At 38.5% G+C, this 18,025-nt stretch overlaps 1 protein-coding gene and 1 long non-coding RNA gene across 14 annotated transcripts in view; one reads left to right on the plus strand and one right to left on the minus strand.

Annotated features, from left to right (window-relative positions):
* Spidr (scaffold protein involved in DNA repair) overlaps window positions 1-18,025 on the plus strand; it is a 394,388-nt gene that overhangs the window by 363,850 nt on the left and 12,513 nt on the right. For all 13 annotated transcript variants that reach the window (XM_048782863.1, XM_048782864.1, XM_048782865.1 and 10 more), the window contains 5 exons: window positions 4,320-4,407; window positions 5,352-5,495; window positions 5,588-5,647; window positions 10,776-10,986; window positions 11,734-11,904. In XM_048782863.1, coding sequence (XP_048638820.1) covers window positions 4,320-4,407; window positions 5,352-5,495; window positions 5,588-5,647; window positions 10,776-10,986; window positions 11,734-11,904 — 674 coding nt within the window. The remainder of the gene's footprint in view (window positions 1-4,319; window positions 4,408-5,351; window positions 5,496-5,587; window positions 5,648-10,775; window positions 10,987-11,733; window positions 11,905-18,025) is intronic.
* Window positions 1-18,025, minus strand: part of LOC107142376 — a 34,141-nt gene that overhangs the window by 4,195 nt on the left and 11,921 nt on the right. The window lies entirely within an intron of this gene.

Here is an 18,025-nt window from a genome sequence, read left to right on the forward strand (position 1 = left end):
TATATATGCATGCAATTTGTTCATGGCAGCAGTTTTTAGAATAGCTGAACATGGAAACAACCCAAATGTCCACCAATTGATGACTAGATGAATAAAATGTCCTTTACCCATCCTGTGGAATGTTATTCAGTCATAAAAATGAACAAAGTGGCCAGGCACAGTGGTGCATGCCTGTAAATCCAGTCACTTGGGAACCTGAAACAGGAGGATCACAAGTTCAAGGCCAGCCTGGGAAACTTTCCAGGACCTGGTCTTGAAATAAAAGCAAAAAGGATTGGGGATGTAGCTCAGTAATAGAGCACCCTTGGATTTAATACCCAGTACCCTCCCCCACATAAAGGAACAAAGTGTTGATATTTCCTGAGGGATGTACCTCAAAACTATGCCAAAGGAAAGAGGCCATCTCTCTCACAAGTGTGCACAAGCACACACACACACACACACACACACACACATACACATTCAAAGCCACATATGGTATGAATCCATTTATAAGAAATGTCCAGAACAGGCAAATTTATTAAGACAGAAAGTAAAGTAATGGTTGTCTGGGGCTAGAAAGAATGAGAGTAACTGTTTAATGGATACTAATATTGATGGTTGCACAACTTGTAAGACTACACTAATAACCAGTATAAGTATACTGCACACTTTTTAAATGGGTGGAATTTTTGATATGTGAATTATCTCAAATTTCAAAATTGTATTTGTACTTGTTATATTCCTAAGGTACAATAAAGAACTTGGGACATTCCTCTTGTGTCATACTTCACACAGAAGGGAGTAGTGTTTTTTAAAGTGAACTATCAATTATCTCTAGAGACAGAAAACCAATCAAAATACTTGGCATTTACTTGTCACAGTAAATTTAATTTTTGTGGCACAATAAAATTTACCATTTTAACCATTTGAAGTATATAATTTGGTAAACAAAATTTACCATGTTCACATATTTTTAATCTTTCCCTTTAAAATGTACATTGGTTTCTATAAATAGAATTATGGCTTTAGACGCTTTTGGTTTCCAGGTTGGAGGTTAGGGAAGCTTGTGTGAGCTCAGCCTGATTCTGCTCCTTCTTGTGTCTCCTGCTTCCTGAAGCATCCGCTTGTCTTTCAGCCTGTGCTTTCTGCCCAAGACTGTCCCCAGTGCCTGTGCCATCCTCCTCCATGTGTCCTACCTGTTTCCAGATCTTCCTCTCTTTTCTTACTTATCACATGCAACTGACTTTAAGGAGATATCTGAGAGGGTGAGGGGAAACCATGATCGGCTATGGTGAGAAGTGCAGCTTTTCCCTGTTTGATGGTCAGCAATATTGACCCATTCCACCTTTGCCATCTGGAAGGGAATCTGCCCAGGGAACTGCTGTCAGAGAGCTGTGGCCATTGCAAAGCCTATAAATAGGAGCAGGTGGGGAGCCAGATTCTCATCCTGTCTGCTTTGGTTTTCAAACACAGAGGTTAAGAATGACAGAATTCTATCAAATACCTGTAAACATTTTTGTCACAGTTTGAAGTTCCAAATTTTGCTGCATATTCATTATATATTCTATAAATTAAGGAATATCCCAAGAAATTTATTCTGGCATAATGATGTTACCTTGTTTTTTTCTTGTGGTTCTGGGGAGTGAACCCAGGTCCTTTCACATGCTAAACACACATTCCACCACTAAGCTACACCCCCAGCCTCAAACTATTTTTAATCATATCACAATCATATGGATATTATTTGTATGTCCTTTTTCTCTATTTAAACATTTATTTTAAAAAATTTTTAAATTAAAATGTTTATTAACTTTTTAAAAGACAAATTAAGGTAGTCTGTCCCTATTAGACAGCCTGTTTGCTGTTTAAAAATATTTTAGGTGAGGGGGGTTTGGGGATGGGAAGGATGATTCAATGAGACAGACATTATATACTTGTATGATTGCATTTCCATTGTGACTCTACACCATGTAGAGGAAGGAGAAGTTGTGCTCCATTTGTGTACAATGTGTCAAAATGCATTCTACTGTCATATATAATTAATTTGAACAAATTAAAAACTAAAATAATAAAAAAAATTTCTAAAAGGGTGCTGGGGATATAGCTTAGTGCTAGAGGACTTGCCTGGCACGTGAGGCTCTGGGTTCTATCCCCAGCACTGCAGAAATCAAACCAAAAAATATTTTAAAGGAATGGCTTTTTAAAATATTTTTTTTACTTGATGATAGACCTTTATTTTGTTTATTTATATTTGGTGCTGAGAATAGAACATACCAGGCAAGTGCGCTACCACTGAGCCACAGCCCTAGCCCTAGGAATGGCTTTTATTTATTTATTTATTTATTGTTTAGTTGTAATTGGACACAATACCTTTATTTTATTTATTTTTATGTCGTGCTGAGGATCGAACCCAACATCTCGTGCATGCTAGACAAGCGCTCTACCACTGAGCCACAGCCCCTAGGAATGGCTTTTTAAAATAATGTTTCTTCTATAATAAAATGAAATCTTATGCAGAAATGAATAGTAAGGGATGAAATGTAGTGAAAAGAACATACACTTTGTGCCAAAGTTTAACTTCTGCACCAAGTTTGTCCTCAGCAGAGGTACATGAATGTTTGAGCTGCCCGAGATGAAGACTCAAGTTCACAAAGCAACAACAGCCACCTGAACCATCTCTACTTTTAAAAAATAGTTAAGAAGCTGATTTTAAGAAATTTTTATTTAACATATACTCTTTCTTATCTAGGAGACTGCATTAAAAATAATAATAATAAGGATCAAATGTCCAAAATTTTAAAAATTAGCCACTTACCTTCTTCTTATAAGTAAGCAATCAACTCTTCTAAGGCTGTTTGTCATAGAACAGCATTTCTTAAAGCAGATTGCAAGAGATACTATTCGTGATTATACCAAAAAGTGTTTCTTGATTATAAGCTAAAGAATCTTTTATTTCACAGGACATCACAGGTGTCTTTTTTCAGAGTTTCCCAGGGCCTATAGCTTCCCCCCACCCCCCCGCACCCCGGTACTGAGAATTGAACTCAGGGACATTTGACCATGGAGCCACATCCCTAGTCCTATTTTATATTTTATTTAGAGACAGGGTCTCACTGAGTTGCTTAGCGTCTCAGCCTCCCACACCAATTCGTGTCTTCATACATGTACTTTGAATAATAATGTCCATCACATTCCACCATCATTTCTAACCCATGCCCTCTCCCTTCCCCTCTAACCCCTCTGCCCTATAGAGTTCATCTATTCCTCCCATGCTCCCTCTCCTTATCCCTCTATGAATCAGCCTCCTTATATCAAAGAAAACATTCGTCATTTGGTTTTTTGGGATTGGCTAACTTCACTTAGCATTATCTTCTAACTCCATCCATTTACCTGCAAATGCCATGATTTTATTCTCTTTTATTGCTGAGTAAAATTCCATTGTGTATCTATGCCACATTTTTTTTTTATCCATTCATCTACTAAAGGGCATCTAGGTTGGTTCCACAGTTTAGCTATTGTGAAGTGTGCTGCTATAAACATTGATGTGGCTGGGTCCTTAAAGTATGCTGTTTTTAAGTCCTTTGGGTATAGACTGAGGAGAGGGACAGCTGGGTCAAATGGTGGTCCTTTTTTTTTTTTTTTTTTTTTTTTTTTTTTTNGACTTGCCTGGCACGTGAGGCTCTGGGTTCTATCCCCAGCACTGCAGAAATCAAACCAAAAAATATTTTAAAGGAATGGCTTTTTAAAATATTTTTTTTACTTGATGATAGACCTTTATTTATATGTGGTGCTGAGAATCGAACCCTAGGCAAGTGTTCTACCACTGAGCTATAACCCCAGCCCTGGGCCTATAGCATTTTAAAGTTCTGCCAACACCCAGTGGGAACCCATAGCCACACTTCAGGCATCCTCTACACAGCAACCTCACTGAGCAGAGTCTTGTTTTGTTTTCATTTTGTAATGAAAACAGACTCGTGTATGCTAGGAATATGCTCTACCATCTACCAATGAAGTATATCCCCAGTCCCTTGTATATTTTTTTTTCTATTCTACACAAAGAAGAGAATCTTTCATTCATTTTGTATCATACTTTTTTGTGTGTGTGTATGGTATGAGATATTGAAGCTCACACAAGCTAGGCAAATGCTCTAACTTCCACTGAACTACATCTCCCGCCCTTTTTATTTTATTTTGAGACATGATCTCTCTAAGTTGCCTAAAGTAACCTCAAACTTTTAATCCTCCTGCCCCAGCCTACCTAACAGCAAAGATTATAGGCTTGCTCCACCGCATTCCATCTAATGACAAATAATTTTAACAGTGTTTTCTTATCCCAGGACACCAGGGCTCTTCAGTTTGATTGATACCATATGGCCCCCAGCAATACCCCTAAAAGCACCCGGCCATAGTCAGCCCTGTGAAGAGGTAGGTACAACACCAGGGAGCCCTCCATCCTCAGGTTGCTCTGTGCCAGCCACCGAGCCAGGGCTCTCACCATTGCTCCATGACCCCACAGTGGCAACAGGAATCCCTCTGTACCTAGGCCCTTTGTGGTGGTATGTGAATACAAGGTAGGACTAGGATTGGGATTTTCTCTTCTCATTCGGGAGCCCAGTCTATGGCTGCTTTCCCTTCCATGCTATACAATATGCTTCTCAGGTTAATTTATGATGAATTTTTAAACAGCAGTCCTCACATACTGTTATAACAGTCAGAGTCTTGCCTCATTATAAACTAGGCAATATTTTCCCACCCCTTCCAGTCACTCATGAAACCAGCACTTAGTTACCAATTTACAGTAGGAATACAATGAAATCTGTAAATATTCCTACAACCATGAGGGTAGCTAGGAATGTCCATTCCTACCCTATCAAATTATTTATGGTAGTAGCTCAAAGGCAGAAAAAATGGGTTAAAAAGTTTCTCCTTCTCTCCTTCCTGGGCCTTGTCCAGGAGGCTAGCCTGTGGTTGCTTTGGGTCATAGATGCCTAAGCTGAAAAAGGGAATATGTCTTTGTATAGCTGACTTCAGTGGAGTGCTACATTGATGAACTTGTCCTGTCAGTCCAATAGTAGGTGTCAAAAATGCCCATATATAGATTAACAAGATGTTTTTCCAAATGGTATTTTCAATATACTCTGAAGAATAGATTTCTAAAATGAAATCTTAAATTGATAATAAATTAAGAAATACAGATGTTCTTATGCTTGGTCCCAAAAGTAAATAATGTAACCCACTTCTTGTATAACCTTCCAGAGAGGGTACACATCTATAAGTAAATATGTATATAAGAAAAAATAGATTGGAATGATGTATTTGAGTGTTTTAATACTTCATTCATGTTCTACCTTTGCCTTCATTTTAAACAGGTCAAAAGTCACCTGCCTCCTCCTTCCTTCTGTTACGTCCTCTCAGTTCATCCCAATCTCGGTCAAATTGATATGATTGAAGGAGACTCCATATCTAAGCTTCACCAGCCTCCAATTCTCCATTGCCTAAGAGATATTCTCCAGGTAACATCTTTGTTTCTAACAAGTTCTTTAGTACTTTTGCCATGGTTGTGTACTTTGGATGATGTTACCAGTCTTTCTCAATGTTTTTCCAGACTGACAATCTGGGTGCCCGCTGCAGTTTCTATGCCAGAGTGATTTATCAAAGACCACAGGTAACATTCTCTCATTCTCCCTGTCTCCCTCTGTCATAAGGATAATCTTTTAGAAATTAATGGAGTGTCAAAATACAAAAGTACATTTAAAATCCAGGTGAACATGATCCAGCTGAAGGGGTAGTACATTCATTCCAGCACAGGTGTGGACTACCAGCTTCTACCATGCTAAGTACTAGGATATTTAAAAAAAAAAAAAACAGATGTAGCTCTGCCCTTGAAGATTTTAGCCCTATATTATTTGTTAAATTCTGACACGTAGGCAGGTTGAAGAAAGGAAATAGAAGCTGAAATCTCAATTATGTGGTAGAATTGGGAATCTTAAGATTGTGTTCATCCACTCTGGGAACACTTCTGGGACTCTTCTACGGTAGAAGAGTCCTCTTCCCTGTGGTCCCTTTGAGGCCTTGGGAAGTTCTAGGAAGTGGCAATTTAGAGGAGTTTGCTATTGGATCAGCTAGGAGTGGACGAGGTAAAAAGTTGTCCTTGGCAATCTGAATATATGAACTAAGTTCTCCAAGACATCACTCTGGCCTTGGATGGTAAAGGAACCACTCTCAAAGGCTACTCATCTTGTGGGACTCAGAGGTGATCCTATCTGTTAAGCTCTTGTCCACTCATGAGTAATATGCTCCAGTGTGGAAGAGAATGAGAAGAGAATGAGAGGACCCCTATGCACTGCCCCCAGGGTGTGCAAGGGAAGCAGACAGCACCCTGGTGCCATTGCTGCTGCCACTGCACCTGTGGCCAGGCAGGTTGGAATGCCAGGAAATTGCCTGTGGAAGAAGCTGAAGCCTGGGCAGGTAGCCTGGACTGGGCCAGCCAGGCACCCAACACCACCAAGGACAGAAGTGGCAGAGTGCAGATGTGGCCCCAGGGACAATCTTTTAACAAATCTATACTTGGTTTATAAAGGTTTGACACTCACCACTCTGGCTTTTCTTTTTGTTACAAAGTATTCCAAAGCAAATGCTGGATCTCATGGCATTTCATGTCTTCACTCCTGATGTGAATCTAGCCAAGAGTGGTGGTGCATGCCCATAATCGCAGCACCTTGGGAGTCTGAGGTAGATGGATCTCAAGTTGAAGGCCAGTCTCAGCAACTTACCAAGACCCCATCTCAAAATTTAGAAATGAAAAGGACTGGGGGTGAGCTCAGTGGTATAGCACCCGCAAGATCAATTTCCAATTCCACAACAATAAAAGTAAAAATAAATCTCTAAGAAACATGTATGCTTTATATATGGCCACAGCTCAGCTGCCTGGTTGGGAGCCTTTCTTTTATACATAAAGTATCTGAAGTTATTTTCTATGGAGTATCTATTTTAAACAATGTTTTTTTCATGTCTCTAATCATCCATAGGTGATAGGCAATGGAAGAGCTATAAGATGACTAAAATAATATATTTCTTAACCTCTAATTAAGTTATCGATGAGTTGCCTATAGAAAAATACCACTAAAATTGTGCTATCATAGTGTGATACTACTTCATCTACTTCAGGAGTGATCATCTACTTCAGGAGTGGGCAGACTGTGCTTATAACAGGCCAGATCATCAATGTTTTAGGTTTCTTGGGTCACATGGTTTCTGTAACAATTAGTCAGCTCAAACTCCCAAACCACTGGGATTACATGTGCGCCCCTGCACCCAGCTAGGATTAATTCTTGATGTACATTCTGTTGGTTTGCACTGCACACATGTATACAGACAGGTATGCACCATTATAATATCATTTCAGTGCCCCAAAAGTCATCTGTGCTCTATTTATCCCTTCCTCCCCAACCCTTAGCAACCACTAAACTTTTTACTCTTTCCAAAGTTTTGCCTACTCCAGAGTGTTATATAATTAAAATCACAGTGAGTAGCCTTCTTAGACTACTTTTTTTCACTTCATCCTAGGCACTTAAGCTTCTGTCTTTTCATGACTTGATAGCTCATTTCTCGTTAATACTGAATAACAGTCCATTGTCTGGAAGTGCCAACATCTATTTATCCATTCAGCTACTGAAGGACATCTTGTTTCTTCCGAGTTTGGGCAATTATAAATAAGACACCTATTTTTAATAAAATTTTAGCAAGAACTTGGTAGTAGCACTGTTTTAAATAATTGGCTAATAGTATCTTTTTATAGAAGATAAAGATAAGAAGATTTCTTGTTACTGACTTTTTTCATACTCCTATAATATAGATAATTTTATAGTTAATTAAAAGGTTTGGGTACATTAGTATCTGGAAAGATAGACCTTAGCCCAAATCCCAAGTATTCATAAAGAGTATTTTAAAATCCTTGAAGAATGTCAGAATTCCCACCATTTCTTAACTTTGTAGAAATCTTTACCCTTCCTGATATATCTACTAATTCTTTAAATTTTTGTTTTGCTAATTGTTTTAAAAATAACCTTTGTAACTCCAGGATCTGATACAGGGTCATGCAGTATGCTCAGGTCATATCTCTTTCATCTTTCTTAGATGGAATACTTATTTATCTTTGCTTATGTTTTGGCTTTTTGTTTTTGTGGTTCTGGGGATTATAACCAGGGGGCTTTGTACATGCAAACAAGGATTCTACCACTGAGCCACATTGCCAGCCCAACCTTGAGATTTTTCAAAAAATAAAAACCAGTTACTTAGTAGAATGTCCCTTGGTTTAGGTTTATCTGATGCTATCTCTTGAACAGATTAGATTATACATTCTAACATTCTCTACAGAAATACAACATAAAAATACTATGTTCAGGGCTGGGGTTTTGGCTCAGTGATAGAGCGCTTGCCTGGCATGTATGAGGCACTAGGTTTGATCCTTGGCACCACATAAAAATGAAAATAAAGGTATAAAAAAATGTCATGTCTATTAAAATATATATATATTATGTTCTGCCAGGCACAGTGGCTTATGCCTGTAATCCCAGCAGCTCAGGAGGCTGAGGCAGAAGGATCACAAGTTCAAAGCCAGACTCAGCAATGGCCAGGTGCTATGCAACTCAATGAGACCCTGTCTAAATAAAATACAAAATAGAACTGGGGATGTGGCTCAGTGGTTGAGGGCCCCTGAATTCAATCCCCAGTACCTCCCCCCAAAAAAATACTGTGTTCATATCAAGAGACATATAGTTTATTTGTCCCAGAAAGAATTGTAATGTTTTATCAATTGGTCAAGATGGTGTTTCCATGGTTTTTCACTTTGAAGTTAAAAAATAAATATTTCATGGGGATAAGGAAAGATTGTGGACTAAGATAAACATCATTACCCTAGGTACATGTTATAAAGACATAAATGGTCTGACTCTACTTAGTGTAGTGTTACAGCCAGAGAAATGAAAAATTGTGCTCCACTTGTGTACTGTGAATCAAAATGTATTCTGCTATCATGTAGAACAAATTAGAACAAATTAATTAATTAATTATAAGTAAATATTTTACTTATTAATAAGCATTTTGTGGAAAGATACTTTGAGACTATAAATATCTTAATATTATTTCTTGTACATTTATTAGCTGACATTCAGCATTGATTAGGAGCTTTTCATTTTGCTGATTTATTTCTGTAGTCATTTATTTATGTCAGTATAGACTAATGGATTAGTTTTTTATTCAGTAAGTTATAATCTGTTTTGGTTGTTCATTTTGATGCTCAAATTTTACCAGATTTAGGCTGGCTCCTATATCTTTTAGACATGTTTCCATCATTCTTTGAGTCCTCCCTTATTTTTGACACAATATTACAGAGTCATCTTGACATTTTATGCTTTAGAATCAGCCCTCATTTCAAGGAGCCCTGGTTGATATCAATGGAAAATGGTATTTAGAAGCCAGGGTCTAGGTTCTAGCTACATTTCCTGCTATTGGGATGTTATTGTTTGTAGGTCCTCTCATTGAATAGTGCAAGGAGACATATGTATATATTCATGCACTCATGCACACATGCACACCCACATCCATATCTACTTCTATATTTAGATTTATTTAGAGTTGTGGTTTCACACCAACACAACTAACCATAGACCATTACCACAGAATTTACTCCTGTCTTCCCCACTTCTGTATGTATAAATCCCTCTTCAACAGAGAGAAAACTAGCTCCATTGTCCTCAGTATTACTTAATGCAGTTTCCTGTATATAATCAACCTCCCAACCATGCAGACTACCTTCTCCTTCCCAATCCACAGTTCTAGACCACGGAGTTCACCTCTGTTGAGTTCTATTAGCCAACCATGTGTAATTCTCAGCTTCACCTGACAGTCCATGCCAGCAAAACAAGCTGACCCTCAAGCTAGCCATGCCCTCAGGCCCTAGCCCTATTATCTGTCTTTGGTCCATTTGTATCTACTACGTCCTAATCCCTGGCCAATGGGCAGGGGAAGACTGCCAGTTCAATAGAACTTGGAAGGACATTATAACTTTTGCAGATTAGGGGAAAAATTATAATTAAAGTAAAGAAGACAAAAAAATAAGAAAAATAAAAGCTGTTACAGATACAGATATTTATGACACCTACTTTATACCAAGGTCCTGTACAAAAAGTCTGTTGGTGAGTGAGATCTAGTCTTAACCCTCAGGAAACTTGCAGCTACTCTAAGAGAAGAATGTGTATGCTCTAGATAAAAGATAGCATTCTAGGTATACAAACTCAGAACAAGAAAGAATGAACAATAAAATTTACCTGAGTAGGTCAGAAGACAAGTAGAGCACTGCCTGCAAAGTGTGGGTTGTATTCCAACAAAGGAATCCATTAAACAGGTGCACAGTTGGGCACACAGCTATGTTAATGGGGCTAGTGACCCGTGTGCTAAGTCTATAGTATGTTTTTGGGGTTTGGTTTGGTTGTAAACTGGGGATTGACTCAAAGGGCACTTAATCACTGAGCTACATCCATAATCCTTTTTATTTTATTTTGAGGCAAGATCTCACTAAGTTTCTTGTGCTGACCTCAAATTTGGTTCCTCCTGCCTTGGCCTGCTGAGTCACTGTGATTATAGGCATGTGCCACCATGCCCAAACTCCTGTTGTGTATTTTAAAGTATTTTGAAATAATAACTTGTTAGTGATAATGATTATTAAGATTGTTGCTTTTAAAAATTAATTTTGGATATAAGAATAGTTAATAGTCTTTACTTTGAACTTGTAGCTGAAGAGTCTGCTTCTTTTGGCACAAAAGGAGATTTGGCTGTTGGTGACTGACATCACCCTGCAAATGAAGGATGGGAATGACCACCACCTCCCCAAAATCTTGCCAGTTTGTGTGACCCCCTCATGTGTCCTGGGTCCAGAAATCCTAGAAGCACTCTCCACGGCTGCACCTCATAGCATCCTCTTCAGGGATGCTCTCCGAGACCAGGGTGTGCTTGCATCTTCTCCACAGTCTTGATTGGGGTGACTGATCAGTGTCCATATGATGTCTCCTATGGCTTCCAAGTGCATCTTGCTCAGCACTGCTGGCACCATCACATAGCCCAAGACAGACATGACCTGTGCCCTGCAGAGGCCCATGTTACCAGTTTAGGCTTTTGCTGAGCCCTGTTCATGGCTATCTGCACAGTACTCCAAGGTTCTAGTGTACCCTTTAGCGATCCCATCAGTCACTTCAAGATTGTCTTTAGTTGTGTAGAAGCTATCTGAAGTCATGATTTGGGTGATTACTTTTTAAAACAAACCAAAAACTAGAGCATTAGAAATATATATACTTTTTAGTCCCTTTTACTTAGGTGTCAAACTAAAATCCCGCCTAAACTGTATTTTTTTACATAGTAAATTTAATGTATCACAAAATTTACTCTTTTCAAAATGAAGTTGAATTTAGTATTTGCATGCTTTTCCAGCTTAGCTCACTGGAGGCCACTTCTATATGTATAAAATCTCTCCAAAAGAAAGAAAACTGGCTCCATTTTCCTCAGAAGTATGTAGTACAGCTTCCTGTATATAATCAGCCTCCCAACTATGACCTGGCATTAGGAACAGACTGTCCCCACAATTGCACCCTTATACTTGCATCACTTTGGGAGGATGGAAAGGAGACTATCTTTACTGGCAGGAGAATTCACATTTTTCTTCAACACTTCAATAATCTGAAGTATCTTTGTTGGCAGGTCAGATTGTCTGTGTTGAACGGACTGTCCTGTTGCTTCAAAAACCCTTTTGGTGTATGGCCTCTGGCGCTGGCTCCTGTGAGCTGACTGGCCCCTGTGAGCTGACTGGCCCAGTGATACTGGATGAACTAGACTCCCTCACACCTGTTAATTCCATTTGCAGCGTGCAAGGTGGGCAGCCTTCTCATTGTCTTAAATATTGTATTATTTTGTATTCATTTACTTGTTTGTTTAACAAGTTTTTGTTGAGTGCCTACTTGGAATGTACAAAAAATAAAAAGATCTTCTTGACTCTCAGACCAAACAAACCTAAGACTGCAAAATTTCAAGTGCTCCATTTTCCAGTAATTAGGCCCTCACCTTGTTGGGGAAGTCAGGAAGCTCCCTAAAGACAAGAGGCTTGAACTGAGATCTGAAGAGTGGGTGGGACAAATTATGTCAGGGGAAGAAGCAAGGAACAGGACTTATAAATAAAGGCAATGGACAGGAGAGACCTGGTAAGCCAGGGATACCGTAGAGCAGGCAGGATAGGCAACTGGATGAAGGAACTAAGAGGATACTAGATGACCCAATCAAAAGTATACTCTGTTCAGGCATGGTGGTACACACCTGGAATCCTAGCAGCTTAGGAGGCTGAGGTAGGAGGATCAAGAGTTCAAAGCCAGCCTCCGCAATCATGTACAATCAGAGAAATGAAAAGTTGTGCTGCAATTGTGTATAATGAATCAAAATGCATTCTGCTGTCATATATACATAGATAAAATAAATAATTTTAAAAAAAAAACAGCCTCAGCAACTTAGTGAGGCCTTAAGCAACTCAGTGCAACCCTGTCTCCAAATAAAATATAAAAAGGGCTGGGAATCTGGTTCAGTGGTAAAGTACCCCTTGGTTCATTCCCTGACACCAAAAAAAAAGTATGCTCTGTCATCCATAGAGAAAATACATGGTCTAACATCCATTCCTACAGAGCAGATGGAGGGACCAGGATGACAGTTGTGGCAGCAATATAAAAGTAAACCCAGGAATGGGTTTAATTAGGAAAATTGGTAAGTTAAGTGATGAATCGGACCATAGGATAGAGGACATATATAGAGGAAGAGGATTATGCAGCTACATCCAAGCTTTAGGCTTGGATGAGGAAGTAAAGGTAGTGCTATAAATTGCCAAAGCAGGACACATGTGTAAGGCAACTTTGAAGGGAACCATCTCATTATGTCTGGAGAGTTTGGGTGATTTCATTACATCTGATGTTTCAAAGCTGGTTGGATATATGGGTCTGGAGCTGAAAACAGCATTAAAAATGCTTTCTTTTTTAACTTTTTAAAAATTATTTAATAGTGAAAGTAATACATACTTATTGAAACCAGTGAAAGCTGAACCCAGAAGAAGGTAGCAACCTCCTGGCAGGTACTCCCTGTGCACCACACATGGAGTACATGACTCCTGGCTTTAGAGGGAGAAGGTTTGTTGTGCAGATTGGGTTGGTTTGCTACATATTATTCTGTAACTTGCTTTCCTCACTTAATATTCAAGCCAGAATGTCTGCCCAAGGAAATAGAGATCCAATATAAGAGTTTCACAGTCGCATATTAGTCCCTCTTGAAAAAACTGTTCCTCAAATGATGGATAGCCAGAATTTTCCTGTGCTTTTGCAATTACAAACAAGGCGTGATAAACATTCTGGACATCATCCCCTACTGATTGTATACTATTGTCCTACTATCATATACTATTGTATAGTGTTGTCCTACTATAAAGGAGGATTTCAGGAATTTATAGTTCAAGTATTTTTTGGTGCTAGAGGCTGAATCCAGGGGTACTCTACCACTGAGCTATATCCCCAACCCTTTTTATTTTTTATTTTGAGACAGTGTTGCTAAGGCTGGCTTGAACTTGCAATCCTCCTGCCTCAGCCACACTCCAATGGTTCATGTGTTTTTAAACACTTTATTGAGATATAGACTCAATTTATATTTATAATTCATTCATTTAATGTGTTTTTAGCCAGGTACAGTGGCTCATGCCTATAATCCCATCAACTCGGGAGACTGAGGTAGGAGGGTCACAAATCTGAGGCCAACCTCAGCAATATAGCAAGACCTTGTCTCAAAAAATATATCTATTAAGTATTTTAGTGAATTCACATAATTGTGCAACCATTACTACAGTCTTAACTTTGAAACAAAAAGAAACCCTGTACCTATCATCAGTCACTCCCATTCCCCCATCACACCCTGGTCTCAGGAAATCACCAGTCTACATTATGCCCCTCTGAGTTTGCTTGTCCTCAACCTGTCATATAAGTGGAATCATATGATATGTGGTTTTTCTTGATTGGCATCTTTAACTTAGCATAATGTTTGCAAGATTTATCCACAATGTAACATCAATTTTTTTTCCTTTTATGGAAGAATAATATTTCATTGTACAGCTATGCCATCAGTTGGTGAACAGTTGGGTTATTTCCACTTTTTTGACTATCATGAATAGAAATGCTATGAATATTCATGGAGAATTTGTTTGAATTTGGCTATGTATCCAAGAATGGGATTGTTAAGTCATGTGGTAGCAAGACCTTGTCTCAAAAAATACTATTAAGTATTTTAGTGTGTTTGCATAATTGTGCAACCATTACTACAGTCTAACTTTCAAACAAAAAGAAACCCTGCACCTTTAACCTTTTTGAAGAGTCCCAGTATGTTTTCCAAAGTGACTGCACTATGAGTTTATATATTTTTGTTCTTTTATTTATTATTTTTAAGTAGTAGAGATTGAACCCAGGGCCTCAAGCACTGAACTGCTATACCCCCAGCTCTTTTTATTTTATTTTGAGAGAAAGCCTCACTGTGTTGCCCAAGCTGGCCTGGGACTTGCTATTCTCCTATCAGCGTCCTGAATAGCTCAGATTAAAGGTATGTGGCCACCACACCCAATGTCTATGCAATTATTGCTAAACTGTTTTCAAGAAAGTATATAAAAAGTCAAATTTCCAAAAGAAACCTTCTAGAAGGCCTGTTTTTCTCTACCCTTACCTGCCACTAGTTTCTGATCCTTTTTATGAACAACAGCAAAAAGGCTGTGATCCCTGTATGTATTGCTTTAAATCATGTGATTTTTATGAGATTGAGCACTTGTTCATGGTCAAAGCCCTGTGGGATTTTTTTTTCTATGAATCTCTTTTTAGGTCTAGTGCTTGAACACAACTAGGGTTGTGAAGAGGGGTTGTGAGCACAGTGGAATATAGAGGTTCTATAGACAACTGACTCTACTTTAAGACCTCCATTTTCTCATCTATAAAATAGGGATATGAGAATTAGTCTCAAAGCATTGTTGAGGATTAAATGAGATAATGCATGAAAGGCAAGGAGCACTCAGTCTAGTAGAGAAAATAATAGATAACGCTACCAGGAACCATAAAGGGAGAGAGAGGATGGCTGACTAAAGTCAAGCCAGTAATCAGAGGTGTACTTGAGTTATCAGGATTTCTCAGGCAGTCTGTTCAGGCTGGCTAGGCCGTTCAGAGGGCATATGGTAAATCCACAGAGGTACTAGGTGCCATTGTAAAACCTCCAAGTCCTAGGGGAAAGGCAAGATTGAAAGGGGAGGCCAGGGTGGGATTGGGTTGGTTCTGTCTTATTCTGCTTTCCCTGGTTCATACTGATCAGATTTTTAAATGATGCTGTTCTTCAACCTCATACATCAGTGATGGTACAAAACAGATAATATCAGCAGGAAGAGGTAGGGAAGGCAAGGGGTTTGGGTGGCCCAATAGACTATAGTGGCATCTGGAAGCCCCACCATGAAACTACTTCTTGGTGTACAGCTGCTCAGTTCTCCCTATTGAACAGGCTATGGGGGACAGACTGCAAAGTGTACACAACTACAGCTTCATGCCCCTGAGCAAACAGGCTTTTGGAGACAGAGTGTACCATGAAGATGGACACAGACTGGGTCTCATGAGTGGACAGGCTATAAAGACCAAGCACATTGTACAGAGTGGCATGGCCTGGGTTCCCTGAGCCAACAAGCTATGAGGAGAAATCCACAATGCAGTGTGCCTGTCCTATCTCCCTCTCCCATCCCCCATCCCTCTTCTTGTCCCCTCTCCCAGGTTCCCTTAGGTGCTGTTGCTCATGGCCCACAGCCATTTCTCAAACTTGGGGTCTCCAGTCACCTCTATGAGTACTTTTCCCTTCCACCTTCATTCTCATTGGTTGCATTATCCTCCCTCTCCACTCTCTTTTACCTCTCCCAGAGGTCAGGACTCATCCAGAGCTTAAAGGAGGGATGGGGCTGGGACTTTGGCTCAGTGGTAGCGCACTTGCCTGACATGCGTGAGGCACTGGGTTCGATTCTCAGCACCACATATAAATAAATAAAATAAAAGATCTATCAACAACTAAAAAAAAATATTTTAAAAAAGAGCTTAAAGGAGGGGAAAGGATGGCAGAACACCCCCCAGCCCCCACCCTTGTATAATTCTCTGCCCTGTGCCAGAAAGTCACTGCAGTGCCCCACACCAGTTCTTATTCTGTGAGCATAAGAGTCACCACCACCTATTGCACTGTTTTATGAGACAACAAAAGCACTGTTGGCTAAAGGAGGGCTTACAATTTAACTCATTTCTAACTGCATTCAGTGAGTGCCACAGAAATGCAAGAAAGAGTCAGGCTACCCATTCCCACACCTGCAGCAGTAGGGTTAGCTATTGGCAACTGAAGGAACTGTGTTTTGTTTTGTTTTGTTTTGTTTTGTTTTGTTTTGTTTTGTTCTTGGAGCTTTAAATTGACTTTCATTTGCAACCTGACTTTTCTGAATTCTCAAAAATGATATTAAATCACTGGAGTTATCCTTTTCCTCTGTAATCTGCTTCTTGATATCTGTCTCTCTGCTCTAACTTTGCGTGGTTGCTCTACTTTCAGCTATTGTCTTGGTACCCCAGGAATTAATGCTTTAGGTTTGTTCAAACTATAGGTTTCTGTAGATGTTCCTCACCAAGTTGAAGAAACTAAACTCCTTTTTTCTTAGTTTGCTAAGAGTTTTTATCTTGATTAAATGTTGGGTTTTTTTCAAATGCCCTTTTTATGTCTTAATCTGATCATATAATTTCTCTTCTTTAGCCTGTTGATAGTAATGAGTTACACACTGATCTTTGAATGGTTGACCCAGCCTTGTGTACTTGGAGTAAATCTCAGTTGGTTGTGATATAATCATTTTTACATATAATTGCATTAGATATGCTAGTTGTTTTTGAGGACATTTTCGTTGATTTCATGAAAGATGTTTGTAGTTTTTTTCTTTTATGTAATACCTTTGTCTGATTTGGGGCATTAGAATAATGGAGTCCTCATATTTTTGTCTGATTTTGGTATTAGGGTAATGCTGTCCTCATGAAATGAAAAAGTACTGCTTCTGTTTTAAGGAAGAAAATGTAGAGGTTTGGTATAATTTCTTCTTTAAATGTTTGGTAGAATGCAACCATGAACCAATCCAAGCCCAGTGGTTTCTGTTTTGGAAGGTTATTAATTATTTATTCTGTTTATTTAATAGATGCAGACCTATTAATACTATTTCTTATATAAGTTTTGATAGATTATATACTTCATGGAGTTGATCCATTTCACCTATCAAATTTGGGGCATAGAGTTATATACTATTTATATATTTTATATACTATTTATATATTTTATATTTTTAATCTGTGGGATAAGTAATCATGGCCCCTTTCATTTACTAATTTATGACTTCTCTTTAATTCTTGAGAAAGCCTACTTAGAAGTTCATCTGTTTTTATTGATCTTTTCAAAGAAATTTTAGTTTCTTGATTTTTTGTTTTCTATTGATTTTTTTGTTTTCAGTTTCAATGATTTCTGCTTGGTTATTTTTATCTTCCTTATTTGATTTTAATTTGCTCCTCTTTTCCTTGTTTCCTAAATGAAAGCTTAGATTATTAACGTTAGATCTTCTTTTCTAACATACACATTCCACACATGAATTTCCCTCATATACTTCTTTTGTTGTATCCCACAAATTTTGATGTTTTTTTTTTATTTTCATTTGATTCAAAATATTTTTTTATTTTCTTCTTCACACTTTTTCTTGACTTGTATGCTATTTAATCTCCAAATACTTTGAGCCTTTCCAGCTGTATCATTCTGTTATTGATTTCTAGTTTAATTCCTTTGTGTTCTTAAGAACATAGTTGGTATGACTTCTCTACTTTTTAATTTGTTAAGATATGTTTCTTGGCCCAGGGTATGATCTTTCTTTCTTTTTTTTTTTTTTTTTTTG

The sequence above is a fragment of the Marmota marmota genome, unplaced genomic scaffold (assembly GCF_001458135.2).
Source record: "Marmota marmota marmota unplaced genomic scaffold, marMar, whole genome shotgun sequence".
Taxonomy (NCBI): Eukaryota; Metazoa; Chordata; class Mammalia; order Rodentia; family Sciuridae; genus Marmota; species Marmota marmota.